Source organism: Bufo bufo, chromosome 5, assembly GCF_905171765.1.
Source record: "Bufo bufo chromosome 5, aBufBuf1.1, whole genome shotgun sequence".
NCBI lineage: Eukaryota > Metazoa > Chordata > Amphibia > Anura > Bufonidae > Bufo > Bufo bufo.
This window is the reverse complement of record NC_053393.1, coordinates 51691724-51706325: the sequence shown is the minus strand read 5'-3', so window position 1 is coordinate 51706325 and position 14602 is coordinate 51691724. Positions and strand designations below refer to the sequence as shown.

The 14602-nt window shown below is 43.4% G+C and overlaps 1 protein-coding gene across 1 annotated transcript in view; it reads left to right on the top strand.

Moving 5' to 3' along the window:
• ANGPT1 (angiopoietin 1) overlaps positions 1 to 14602 on the top strand; it is a 349933-nt gene that overhangs the window by 275753 nt on the left and 59578 nt on the right. The window contains exon 7 of the mRNA XM_040432391.1: positions 4665 to 4831. Coding sequence (XP_040288325.1) covers positions 4665 to 4831 — 167 coding nt within the window. The remainder of the gene's footprint in view (positions 1 to 4664; positions 4832 to 14602) is intronic.

Genomic DNA, 14602 nt, shown 5'->3' with positions numbered 1-14602 from the left:
CTCTGCTACATCTCCATTCATAATACAGTTCCGGGATTTCAGAGACCACACTGAAAAGTCGACACTTACGTTAAAATCAACTCTATCTTCATTTCATGAGAACGTTGACTGATGTCTCCTTGGGGTCTGGGATGAGCAGCTGGTGGACCGCCAGAACCTGGACTTTTGATGTATTGAATCGACAGGAGGCTCTTTATTGATATTTGCAGCCAAATCTTCTTGGGAGATTGTTCTGCAGCAGCCAGAGTTGCCCGTCCGCCCGGCTTAGGTCATCTCCAGGCATATTTAATTATTTAGGGATGTTAGCCAATTCTGAGTTCCCAGTAACGTGGCTTCATTTGATGTCTTTCTTTGGACCCAGTTCTGTTCTACACCATTCAAGGCAATAATTGTGTACTCAATATGTTGGTGTTATTATGTCGTTTGATACAATTCTAGAAATTCTAAAAATTGTCCTAATATGCTGCCCTGATATAGTGAAGGGCTCTTTCGTGATTAAAGGTTTTGTGATATTGATGACTAGCGTTGAGCGAAATTATGAAAACTTTGATTTGACTGCTTCGCCAAATTTCACAAAGAAATTAGTTTTGTGACGAATTGTAATTAGCGGGCACAATGATGGGGAACCTTGATTGCGCCTCCCCCTGTCTTTGAACCGCTCAGATGCCGCATTTATTGCTGATCGTGACATCTAAGAATAATAGTGAGGGCTTCCAGGGGGTAAAAATAATAATACTCGCCTTATCCATTTGAACGCAAAGAGGCTGCACAAAATCTTGCATGGTGCGTGTTGACGTCATCACGCTGGCCGACAAGGTGACGTCATACATCACCACGCATGAGATTTTGCACGGGATCTTCAATCAAGATGGCCGTGGCGGCCTCTTCGCTCTCAAATGAATGAAGTGAGTTTGTATATTTGATTCGTTACCATTAGTGTTGAGCGCAAATATTTGAATCGTGAAATATCGCCACTGAATTCGAATATTGCCTATGCCGCTCATCACTAGTTACCATGAAGCACGAGGAAAGTCGGCTTCACGGCAAATCCATTTTCCCCTGAAATTCGGGTCAAAGTCCACTTTGCTCTACCCTATTGATGACTTATAATTAGTGTGATTGAAGCGAAGCATCTGAAGTGGAATTCGGTCCGAAGTTTAGGAAAACTTTGAATCTAAACGGATCTGAATTTCCTTGCGCTTCGTGGTAATGAATCAGTTGCAAGTGTTAGGAAGTGAAAGTAAGTGTAGAGGAGACAAGCATGGGGACGCCATTACCCATAATGCCGTGCAGCCAGCCAATCCGCCAGCCCCTGTGATGTCACTGCTCCAGTTATTTGATGAACATATTATCCTATATTAATGGGGTTGTCCATTATCTATCCTCAATATCTGATTGGTGGGGGTCCAACACCCCACACCTACATGATCAGCTGTTATGGGAGGCCACCAATGTTGGAAACGAAACAGTAGACGGAGCTGGACGCAAAGGGTTTCGTTCACTGTGGGTAGCCAGGCACTGCAGCTCAGCTGTCTTTTAAGTGAATAGGAGCTGAGCTCCTATCAGTGGCGTACATAGAGAAGTAAGGGCCCCATAGCAAGGATCAAACCAGGCCCCACAGACAGGACAGAAGGGTTTCCACCTAAACCCCTTTCAGTGACCTTTGGGCAATTTTTTTCCACTGCCTCTTTTGCTAAATGTTGTTTCTTTAGAGGGTAGAGTTCTGACCAAGTTTTCACATCCAGAAGAAGAGGAGATGATCCCAACTGGGCCCCCTCTTGCCCTGGGCCCCATAGCAGTCGCATGGTCTGCCGCTATGGTAGTTACGCCCCTGGCTCCTATTCCAACACCAGAAAATACACAGTGGAAAGAGCCTTACATCCACTGTATGGTTTCAGGTGCAAGCGACTGCCTGAAAAGGCTGATCAGTGGGAGTGCTGGATATTGGACCCCACCAATCTGATATCCTGAGGATTGGTCATCAATATAAGTCCCAGAAAATAAACCCTTTAAGGCCCCCTACACATTTGTATATCAGTTGTGTCTGTCTCCTGGCCTAAAATTCCTAGCCGGACACAACTGATGTATGTGAAGCCTAACTTAGAATGTCCTAAATGGGTTTTCTAAACCGAACAACCTTTTTAATTGTTCCAGGAACTGAAAAAAAATAAAAAGAAAAATGATTGTTTCAAACAATCAGATATCTAGAATATTATGATAACAAAGTGGCAAATGGGACATGTAGTGCCTATGCATTTGTAGTAAAGAGCTGCACCTTAAACGGTCTCAAAAACTGCATGTGTGCCCAGCCTTAAGCCTCATTCACAGGTCAGTGTTTCACGGACGAGTGCTGTACGTGTTCTCCACGGACAGCACACATCCCCATTTTATTTTAATGTGTGTATTCAGACATCAGTCTTTTAGCATGGCCCGTGGGTGGGTCTGTGTTTTTAGCACGGATACATGCTCTATTTTGTCCGTGTTCACGGATCCATCATGCTCATTATAGCCTATGGGTCTGTGAAAACCACGGATGCAACACGGATGCCATCAGTGTTTCACGGATCATTAAGAAAAGATGCTTTGAAAATAATTTTTCAGCTGTTCAGTGTCAGTGAAACACGGATGGCACACGGACTGCAAAAAACGGACCCACGGACCCAACACGGACATCTTCACGGATTTGAGCACGGATACGGACGTGTAAATGAGGCTTTACAGTATGATAAAAACAGGGTGACAACCCCTGCAGGAGCTGTAATGATCGCCATATTGTTCATTATCCAGTGTCCCAGGATCAGAAAGAGCTGAATATCATTATTTCTAAAGGAGAAATCTATTCGTTCAATCAATGTAACAATAAACCTTTTTATGTCCAAAATATTTCAAACAACTTATATAATAATGTAAACAAACGTGTGCTACAATGTAACTGATACAATCAGCTGGGAGATAAATACATGTTTTATATGAGGGGCAATTACTCTAACAGCTCGCCCAAAGACTCCCATTACAACCAACTAAAATGTCAGGCTGTCTGCTCTAAAGCCGATAAATACTTGTATTCATAAAATAAGACAGAGGATATCTTATCCCATTTGTGGACAGTTACATCAGCCTCTCAATAAAAACTTAAGCTTGCTTTGTTTGTGCAGGTGGGAGCTGTCATGTTTTGTCTTGCAATATAAAAATGGTATTATATGACTGGTAATGTTCCAGGGGATTTACATTTACTGCCGTAGAGTCAGTGGAAGTTTACAGTTCAAGTATATGGTCATTGACTCATTTATAGTAGCGATGTAGCCCTGAGGCACATACGGTAGATAATAATGGGTATAGACTCTGTACATCAGATGTGCTCCATGTGCTCCATATAGTGCCTCATTCAAAAACAGTTTAGCCTATTAGCTATAATGAGTGTTTAGGAGCTGTCATGAGTTCAGCAATAAGGGCTACAGATTCAGCCTGACGGATTCAGTGTGAAGCAGAGACCCTGCTGGTCTACATTGTATTGAAACTTCAAGCTGCAGAAGAAAACTATTAAAAAATGTTTAATAAAGAGTAAAGACCAATTTAAAAAAAAGATTTTTGACCAAAATAAGTAGAATGCAAGATTTAAAAAATGCCCTCAAAGGAGTTTATAGGGGTTGTCTCATCTCAGACACTGACGGCATATCGCTAGGATAGGTGTGGGTCCCAACTCATAGATCTGCTCCTATCTCCAGAATGAGACCCCCCCCCCCCCCCCCAAAGTGAACGGATAGAAGCCATGCATGTACGGCAACCCTACAGTCACTGATATGGGAGTTCTGAGAGTAGCTGAGCTCCGGCAGTCCCACAGAGTGGAGCGGAGGCCATGCTTTCAAGGTGCGCTCTCCATACACCACGAGGTAACTTCTGAAAATAGCCGAACGTTCTCACTAGGCTATTTTTGAGACTCCCTCAGCGATGAATGGATGTGCAGTGTGCTCTACTTCAATTTGGAAGTCCCATTCTTGAGATAGAAGCAGGTCCCAGAGGTGAGACCTTTACCACACTGACATTGAAGGCATATCTTAGTGATATGCCATCAATGTGTGAGATAAGCCAACCCATTTGAGGTCCAAACAGAAGCCGACTTACATTATCCTTGCATGGCCACTACACTTCAAACAGTTGTGCTTCCAGTAGCTCCAGTGCTGGAGGTTGCACGGAACAGCTAAAACATTGGGGTGCAGGGTATTGACCCCCCTATCAAATACTGACGACCTCTACTGAGGATAGGTCATCAATATCAGGCGCCGAAAATGATATATCTATCTAAATTAGGTAGAATTATTGTAACAATTCGAATTGAAAAAACTGTTACATTTTACATAAATGAGTAAATTATTGAGGCCACTTTTTCATACCTAGGACAGATAGATAACATCTGATGTGTCTCAGTATACAGGTTGTCACCAAGTGACCTAATGCAGTTCTATGAGGTTTACAAAATGATTAACTATGGTTCCCACCAGTTACAATAGGAAGAGCAGCTCTGGAGCACAACATGCTTCTCCAACATTCAATGACCTGTCAGCTCAACGAGGGCTGTATAATAACTCATAATGACCTTGTAAAAATCATTAAAACATTTCTATGTTCAGAAGATAAATGTCTGCTTTCTGCTCCCTTCTCTCTAGGGGTTTGGCAGTCCATCTGGTGAATTTTGGCTGGGGAACGAGTTTATATTTGCAATAACCAGCCAAAGGCAGTACTCGCTGAGGATCGACTTAATGGACTGGGAAGGCAATCATGCACATTCACAGTATGACAGATTCCACATAGGAAATGAAAAGCAGAATTACAGGTAAGAACCGTGATGGTCTGAGCGAGTTTTATATCAGTCCGCAGAGCTGTCCAGCGTGTTCGCATAATTGCTTCAATAAACCAAGAAACCTCCAGAGGAATGAGCCGTACGGGAGAGAAACTCGTTACATCTACATGACATAACTCACAGAACAAGCCAAACAGAACTCAGCTCATAAAGAGACAGGGGCAGGATGAAAGTGCACATCCTAATCTCATCATATAGGCACTTACACAGGCAGAACAGTAGAAGAGGGGGGCATGCAGGTCATCATCTGTCCCCTCCTCCAGCAAATAGGTGGAGGAGGGGATTTAAAAAAAAAAATTTGTCCATTGAAAAAACATGTTCTCCATAGAAAAAGGTGCGGTTGTTTTTTTTATGGGGGACTTTGACATGCGATCCTCCGATCACCTCCATAATACACTGTTCTACTTATGTAGTGCAGTGTATTATGCTTTCAGTAGAAAACCAACAGGAAATCTATTAGGCTGCATTCTTGGACCCCCGTGAAGACATTGGCACGCAGCGATCTCAGTTGCAGCAGTGCCGATAGGGTGACAGGGGGGGTTCCCTCCCTTTGAAACCATTTAGATGCCGCAGTCGCTATTGACAGTGGCTTCTAAGGGGCTAAACAGTCAGGAACACCGCTTCTACTTATATACCAGGCCATTAGAGCTGGAGCCTGGCTGTCATAAGAGGGCTGAGCTCCTGTTCTTTGCTGCGCTGGAGACTCGTGTTGCGCTTAGACTAGACCGCAAAAAGGCTCCCTAACGTATCGGAGGTCATTAAGGGGTTAAATAATAGACTGGTATATGTGCCCATAGACATGTATTAGGACGGAGCAAAATGAAATGCCTCTTAAAGACTTCCGTTTTGCATTTGTCCTCAACTTCCGTTATATTCCAATATAACTCTGTTATAACGGAACCCTATACTAGAATTTAAAACGCCAGTGCAAAGTGCATGTTCTGTTTTTAATAGCATTTATGCTTGACATTTTTTTATCAATGTATTTTCCCCAAATTGGTACATTCTTATAAAAAAAAAATATGCAAGCCATACAATAAAAAACGGCATTTACAAATGTCAATGGCTGAACACACTATATGACAAAAATGCCTTTAAAATCTACAAAAACCACTAATCCAGTCACACATTTTTTGTACATCGCAAAACTGTGTGTGGCCTCCTCCGAGGAGAGGTGAAACGTCTGCTCATATTCCTAGTGATTCCCTGACCTGTGGTCGGCTCTACAAGCCTCTTCACAGTGGCAGACATGACTACATCAATTGTAGCTTAAAAGGCGGTCAAATCCCCCAGCCCTCGTGTCACATACCCCTACTTATCTGATGCAAAGCTCTTTCTTCGAGGTATCAAGTAACAGTCACTTGAAAACCAATAAGCCATTTCCATCTTGAAGGGTTTACATCTCCCCTTTAATAATGTCGACTTTAAAGACAATTTATTCTGCCAGCTATTCTCATACAGAATGACTTTCCCCCATGAAAAGGTTACTATAGGGACCCAAATCTCTAGGCGTCTATGAAGGAGTCATTTTTTTTCTTCTCATGCCTGAAGTTCTAATGGTCTTAAAAATGATGGCTTAGGAAATCATGGCACGTCAGAAACCTGGATGTGAATGTATAAGCATCTCCTCCTTTGAACTGGGATATTATTATTGTTTGGCCAGTTACTAAGAAACTGATGTAAAGAATCTTTGGGGGTCGTTGGTGCAAACAAGACGGATGAAAAGCTGGCAGAGTTGTGAGCATGGTGATCATCATCACTGCTTACTTCATGATATTGTACAACATGGATGTCCTACATACGGGAAACATGTGGAATATTGTCTTCTACGAAATAATAGGCGGTGGAAAGTTTGCCACCAGGGGCGTAACTACCATAGCGGCAGACCATGCGATTGCTGTGGGGGCCAGGGCAAGAGGGGGCCCAGTTGGGATCATCCCCTCTTCTACTGGGGGTGAAAACTTGGTCATGACTCTCCCCTCTAAAGGAACAACTTTTAGCAAATGAAGCAGTGGAAAAATAGCCCAAGGGTCATTGAAAAGGGTTTAGACATTTATACCTTAGGATAGACCATTACATGGGATCATTGGGGTCCAACCCCGAGACCCCCACTGACTTTTCCTTGGGCTGTGGCTCAGTCTATTTACAAGGGTAGAGTGGTGCTCCACTGCGGGCCTAGGCAGGGTTGCACCCTGTGGACATTGTTGTGCTGGACAGACTTTTTTTTTGCTGACTGGGGGGTGCCCCGGGGGCAGACCCCAACAAATCATACATTGAAAGGCAGATCTCAGTTTTAGCTATGTGTAATCTTCTTTTCATCCAGTTATGCAAAGTTCAAACTAGCTGTGTATGAGAAATAACTAATTAGCAGTAGCCATTTTTTAGCAGCTATTAAAGGGCTGTTTTGAGATTTTAATACTAATGATCTATCCTCAGAATGGGTCATCAGTATCTGATCAGCGGGGGTCTGATGCCTTCTCAAATCAGCTGTTTGAGAAGGCACCAGCGCTCCTGTGAGTGCTGTGGCCCTCTCGCATCTTACCAAGCACAGCGCTGTACATAGTATAGTGGCTGTGCTTGGTATTGCGCTCAACTCCATTAAAGTGAATGGTGCTGAGCACGAAACCAAGCACAGCCGCTATGCAATGTACAATGTAACCACGAGAAGGCCACGGCACTCACAGGAGCGCAGGTGACTTCTCAAACACCTGATCGGCTGGGTCCCGGGTGTCAGACCCCCACCGATCAGATGGCCCCCGATCCCCCCTCCCTTCCTCTTCTCTTTCATTGATACTTCCTTCTTATAGTGAATTTAATGCAGCATCAAGATTTGCTCTAGGGGAAAAATCTAAAAAAATGAATGTTTTAATACAGTGGAGGAGATGCATTAAGACTAGTGTTTGATATGCCAGCCTTACCCTGGAGTGAAATGCACCTAATTTAGTAAGAGGCAGTCTTTGGCATCTTGTCTTAAAGACAGAGAGTAATGTCTTCGGCTGCTATGGTCAGCTTTAGATTGGCTCTACAATATGCACCATTTCTGTCTATGCCTTGTATGCCATGATAAGTCTGTCAGATAGCTCTGGGTCTTGAGTCTTCCGGGTTAGCTTTGCCCAATTTCGTTGGTCTTGTCTGTGAAGGTTCTCATTAATCCAGGTCATGATATATCAGAAGTAATAATTTAGAGCAACTGGACTTTTTTTTTTCTCTTGAAGACGTGTCTCTGGCTTTCTCAATCTGAATGACTTGTACTTTTCTTAGTGCTTTTCACAGGTAAGAAAAGTTGCAAATTTTACTTTTCTACAACAAAACACATCTATTGTCTGCCACTGACAGTGCTGTTCTGACACCTCTTTAGAGGCGTTTTAATCACACCTTATAACTTTAGTCATGCAAATGCAATCAACGTCTTACCTCAATGAGATCCTTTATGAAACTGTACAATACATATCGTGAAATCACTGTAGGTGAAGCTAGTTAAAGGGGGTGTCCAGCGATAAATATTGATGACCTATCTTCAGCTCCCACCACTTTTCTCCATTCTCCTGTTCACTCCAGATTTGGCTTGACAAAGGCCTATATGTGCCAGAAATGTTGCTTAGAAGAATCTGCTTTTGTTATGTGGGTTAACCCTTTCATTATCTAATATATGTAACTTAATTTGTGTCAAAAAGTGTGCCGAAAAACTATTATATCAGTGATTGGGCTGAAGAGCCCTTTCTTGTGAGCACCTTCGAGTGTGCAGTACCATTGCTATTTAGACTATCCTCAGGAAAGGTCATCAATATCTGATCGGCATGGGTCTGACAGCCGGCACCCCAGCCGATCAGCTGTTTGAAGAAGATGTGGCGCTCCATGCGAGCGCTGCTTCCTCTTCATTACACTATGCATCGTCTCCCTTGCAGCAGTTGCGCATTGTAATTACAAGGCACCGCCTCCTCAGCTGATTGTCAGGGGTGCGGGTGTCGGACCACCACCAATCAGATATCGATGACCTATCCTGAGGATAGGTCATCAATACATATTGCTGCACAACCCCTTTAACAAACCTATCTCTTCGTCTATAGGAAAGTCCACTACAGTAACCTGCCAGGTATCCGCATTGTAATGTGTATGGCCAACCTTACTCAACATGGTAAGAAGGTGAGATGAGAAATATACGTATTTAAAGAGACCACAAATTCTGAAGCCTTTAGATCCGTCTAGACATTTAGGAAACACTGAGACAGTGTTGGTCCAGTTCCTTACCATTTAAAAGATTTTTGTTTTTTGCCTCGGATTCAGGGGCTTATCTAAAAGCCAAGGAACATCCACAGTGTATTGACACAGATGCCTTGGCGTCTATATAAATACACGTTGTACACATATACATGCCAACTACTCTCCTGAGTCTTACAGACCATGGATGCCAGTGGACAGAATGTGTTTTTGCTGGAGCCGTTTCTGCGATATTTCTATTATTTTTACATAGAAGAATTTGTTTTAATTACTAATGGGCATAAACTCAAAAGACTAAAGTTTGGATAAACAATTTCCTCCAACTTATCACAATAAACCCCTCGTATAACATCTAAGCTGAAGGTTGACCAACTTGACCCAAAAAAGTTTTCTTTACGAACTCACGCTGTTTGTTACATCGGTTTTCCGGTTATGTGTATCCATTTACTGTGATTTTACTGTTAGTTATAAAAATCTCAGGATTAAGATCGAAGCTTTGGTTGGAAATCCAACTCAAGCAGCGTGAGATGTGGGATCTGGACAATGTAGGAAATATGCTTTAAATGTGTAATATCGGATAGATTGTGTCTTATGTTGCAATTGTAATGTACTTACCGGCTCGGCCCCTGGGTGGCGGCATCTTCATCGTCGTGTCATTTCCAGGGAGATGCGTCTGTTTGATATTGGGTCGGATGCCTCAATGGGGTCACGTGGACACCAAGCCAATCAGCTACTGCACCAGCTTTCCGTGAATGCTGAGGTCAATACTGGTCCATGTGAGGCCCCGGCCCAATCAGATTCAGCGTCAGCACCCAAGGCTGGTGGTATGCGGCATATTTAAGCAGGATACTGCTGTGGGCCATTTGCCTGTGTTTAGTTGTTCTAACTCAATACCTACCTTAACTCTCTGTGGACTGCTGGACCTCTGACCCTTGACTGTATAGGACTACAATTTTGGACTTCTGATTCGACTTTTGATCCACACTCTTGGTATTGACCGTGGCTTGTACTGACTATTTTAGCATTTGTCTTCTGCTTTGGTCTTCATTGTTGCTCCTGTTTCAGACCTGGTTCTGTCTGACCTTTCTTTTGTCTTGTGGACCTAGCAGGATAGGGACTGCCATCCAGTTGGGGGCCAATGTTTAGGGAAGATCGTCCAAGTAGGTAGGGACAGTGGTTAGTTGGAGACTAGGGGGTGTACTATTCCCTACCTTTTGTGACTATATTTGCCAGCAATATTAACTCTCTGTGGACTGCTGGACCTCTGACCCTTGACTGTATAGGACTACAATTTTGGACTTCTGATTCGACTTTTGATCCACACTCTTGGTATTGACCGTGGCTTGTACTGACTATTTTAGCATTTGTCTTCTGCTTTGGTCTTCATTGTTGCTCCTGTTTCAGACCTGGTTCTGTCTGACCTTCCTTTTGTCTTGTGGACCTAGCAGGATAGGGACTGCCATCCAGTTGGGGGCCAATGTTTATGGAAGAACGTCCAAGTAGGTAGGGACAGTGGTTAGTTGGAGACTAGGGGGTGTACTATTCCCTACCTTTTGTGACTATATTTGCCAGCAATATTGCTCAGAGCTTAGATAGTTATGTGCACCGTCTTTGTGGATATTATTCCTTACAACGTTTAGTCATTTGTGCTGCAGATCTTTCCATCTTCCTGATTCACTAATAGGAAGTTATCATGGAATGGCATGCTATAGATACAGTGGAGATGCAGCCCGGTCACTGGTCACTGTTTCTTCTATTATACTTATTCATTGATACTATACTATTCATTATTTACAAGAGAATGCCGACTACTTAATAGTGGTTGTGCAGGATATTTCAGCTTTGTTCCAAACAGCTTTGTTCCTGTTTGTTACATCATTTTTCCAGTTACATGTATTCATTCACTGTGATTTTCTGTTAGTTATTATAAAAATCTCAGGCTTAAGAGTGAAGGTTTGGTTGCAAATCCAACTGAAGTAGCGTGAGAATTGGGTTCTGAACAAAAAAGGAAATATGCTTAAAATTTTCAATATTCAAATATTGTTTGTTATGTTGAAATATTACATAAAAGGGCTCAGAGCTCAGATAATCATGTGCAGTGCCTTTCTGGCTATTTCCCGTTACAAAGCAAAGGCATTTGTGCTGCAATCCCTCCATCTTCCTGATTCACACAGGAAGTGATCATCAAATGGCATGTTAGAGATACAGTGGAGATGCAGCCCGGTCACTGGTCACTGTTTCTTCTATGATACTTATTCATTGATACTATACTACAGTGTGTCCCATACTTAATACTGGTTCTGCAGCATATTGCAGCTTTGTCCCATTCGTATTAATATTGTGAACCCAGAAATCCACTTTAACCCCTTCCAGCTTTGTGCCATACATTTACAGCACTGCAGGAAGATAGTTAGAGCTCAGAAGCTGAACCTGTGCTATCTGCAGTGGAAGCCAGCTATAATGCACAGTCAAGCTTCCATTGCAATGGCCAAGATGGCGAGCTCTGATTCAGGCCATTTGATGCCTAAGAGTTTTAAATAAATTATATGAAATAACTATGGAGTCATTATGTGCCTAAATGACATCCATGAGGGGTGTAGATTCCAAAATGAGATTTTTTTTGGGGGTTGTCTCTTATGTTTTGGCTCCTTGAGGCTTCTGCAAACCTAAAAAGGTGCTTAAAGAGGACCTTTCACCGATCCTGACATTGTGAACTAAGTATCATGACATATACAGCGGCGCCCAGGGATCTCACTGCACTTACTATTATCCCTGGGCGCCGCTCCGTTCTCCTGTTATGTTCTCCGGTATGTTCGGGGACTTGGTTATAGTAGGCGGAGTCTGCTGGGCGTCTCCTTCTCCTAGGCTGTAGCGCTGGCCAATCGCAGCGCAGAGCTCACAGCCTGGGAGTTTTTTTTCTCCCAGGCTGTGAGCTCTGCGATGCGATTGGCCAGCGCTACAGCCTAGGAGAAGGAGACGCCCAGCAGAACAAGGGCAGACTCCGCCTACTATAACCAAGTCCCCGAACATACCGGAGGGCATAGCGGGAGGACGGAGCGGCGCCCAGGGATAATAGTAAGTGCAGTGAGATCCCTGGGCGCCGCTGTATATGTCATGATACTTAGTTCACAATGTCAGGATCGGTGAAAGGTCCTCTTTAAACAACATCCTAATAAAAAAGCCGAAGAATCCACAAGGTGCTCCTTCTCCTGAACATACTAGGGGCACATATTAGATTTTTTTTTTTTAAACTGCAGATAAATACTGAGTTTGATCAAAAATATAAATGAGCAAAGTTTTGGAAAATTCGATTCGGCTGCTTCACCGAATTTTACAAAACAATTTGCTTTGTTACAAATTACTTCTACTGCTTTTTTTTGTAAGTAGCGGGTGCAATGACAGGGAGCTGCGATAGCGCCGTTCCCCATCATTGTACCCCTTAGATGCCGCGTACATGATCGCGGCATGGTGACGCCATACGGCACCACACATGGGATTTCGGCCGAAATATTCAATCAAGATGGTGGCAACCGGCCCGTTGCGAGCAAATGAAGAAGTTAAGTATGATTTTTTTTTTTTACACTATTTCAGGTTAAATTGATTCGCTAACACGAAACACGAGGAAATTTATCCTGAAATTCGGATCGAATTCCACTTCATTGGATTCAATTCGAACATCTCTAATTAAAAACATTGATTACATTTGAAATTCTGGGGAAAGAAAATAATATTTTTTTTTATTTCACCTCCACTTTGCTTTAACCCCTTCAGGACATGTATGGAGAAAGTCCGTTCTTCAAACAAGATGCCCGCACCCTTGGCGCACACAGCAGACACCCGGAGGCAATGTTCATGATCGGTGATAATGCAGATCACAGACATTTAACCCCTCAGATGCTGTGGTCAATTGTGACCACGGCATCAAAATGTTCTTCCCCTGGAAACACTGCACTCTCGGGATCCAAACGGCTCCCCCGCGCTGTGGCAGCTTCGGACCCTCTAAAAGATCTGACATAGCAATGTTACTATAGAGTTCTGCCTGTGGCAGGGCTCCTTAGGGACATAGCGAACCCTCCATAGATTGCAATGGTAATTCATTTAATTCTATGGGAGAAGGGATCGGACGATCACATGTTCAAGTCCCTTAGGGAGCCTGGAAAGACAGCCATCAGCTGCTGCAACCATAAAGGGAATAAATTAAAGTGACCTTGCGTGTGTGCCGCTCTCTAGTAATACTGTAGCTGTGGAAGCATGCCAGCTCTCCATCCATTTTCCACCTGGATGTGTGAGGCCAAGTCTGCATTAATTCTACCCTGAATACCGCGGCTGCCTCTGCAGGTGGGTCAGGGGGCCCCCTTTCTCCACATAGGTGTGGGACTATATCCTGTAATGTCTTAAGTGCCTTATTTCAGAATGACCCTTTAAATATGACAGGGGACACGCAGATCTCCTTTTTGATTACTCAGCACTTTGTCTCTAGCTGTCACATTAACTATTTCCATGATACAACAGTGTTCTGTCCATTCAGTCTATGACACTTTACCAAAGATATAACTTGAATTCCATGGACCCCAATTCACCCCCTCCCTACCACGTGCCATTAATATGTGTCAGGCCCCTTTCACACGGGCGAGATTTCCACGCGGATGCAATGTGTGAGATGAACGCATTGCACCCGCACTGAATCCGGACCCATTCATTTCTATGGGGCTGTGCACATGAGCGGTGATTTTCACGCATCACTTGTGCATTGCGTGAAAATCGCAGCATGCTCTATATTGTGCGTTTTACACGCAACGCAGGCCCCATAGAAGTGAATGGGGCTGCGTGAAAATCGCAAGCATCCGCAAGCAAGTGTGGATGCGGTGCGATTTTCACACACGGTTGTTAGGAGACGATCGGGATAGGGACCCGATCATTATTATTTTCTCTTCTAACATGGTTATAAGTAAAATAGGGGTGAAGGGGTTAAAAAAATATATAAAAAAATTTAACTCACCTTAATCCACTTGTTCGCGCAGCCCGGCTTCTCTTCTGTCTTCATCTGTGAGGTAAAGGACCTGTGGTGATGTCACTACGCTCATCACATGGTCCGTCACATGATCCATCACCATGGTAAAAAAGATCATGTGATGGACCGTGTGATGATCGCAGTGACGTCATCAAAGGTCCTTTACCTCACAGATGAAGACAGAAGAGATGCCGGCTGCGCGAGCAAGTGGATTAAGGTGAGTTAAATCATTTTTTTTAAAAATTGAACCCCTCCAGCCCAATTTTACTATGCATTCTGTATTCAGAATGCTATTATTTTCCCTTATAACCATGTTATAAGGGAAAATAATACAATCTACGCAACCTTGAATCCAAACCTGAACTTCTGTGAAGAAGTTCGGGTCTGGGTACCACATTCATTTTTTTATCACGCGCATGCAAAACACATTATCCGCGCGGTAAAAACTGAACAACGGAGCGTAATCGCAGTCAAAACTGACTACAATTGCATACCTACTCGCGCAGGTTTGCCGC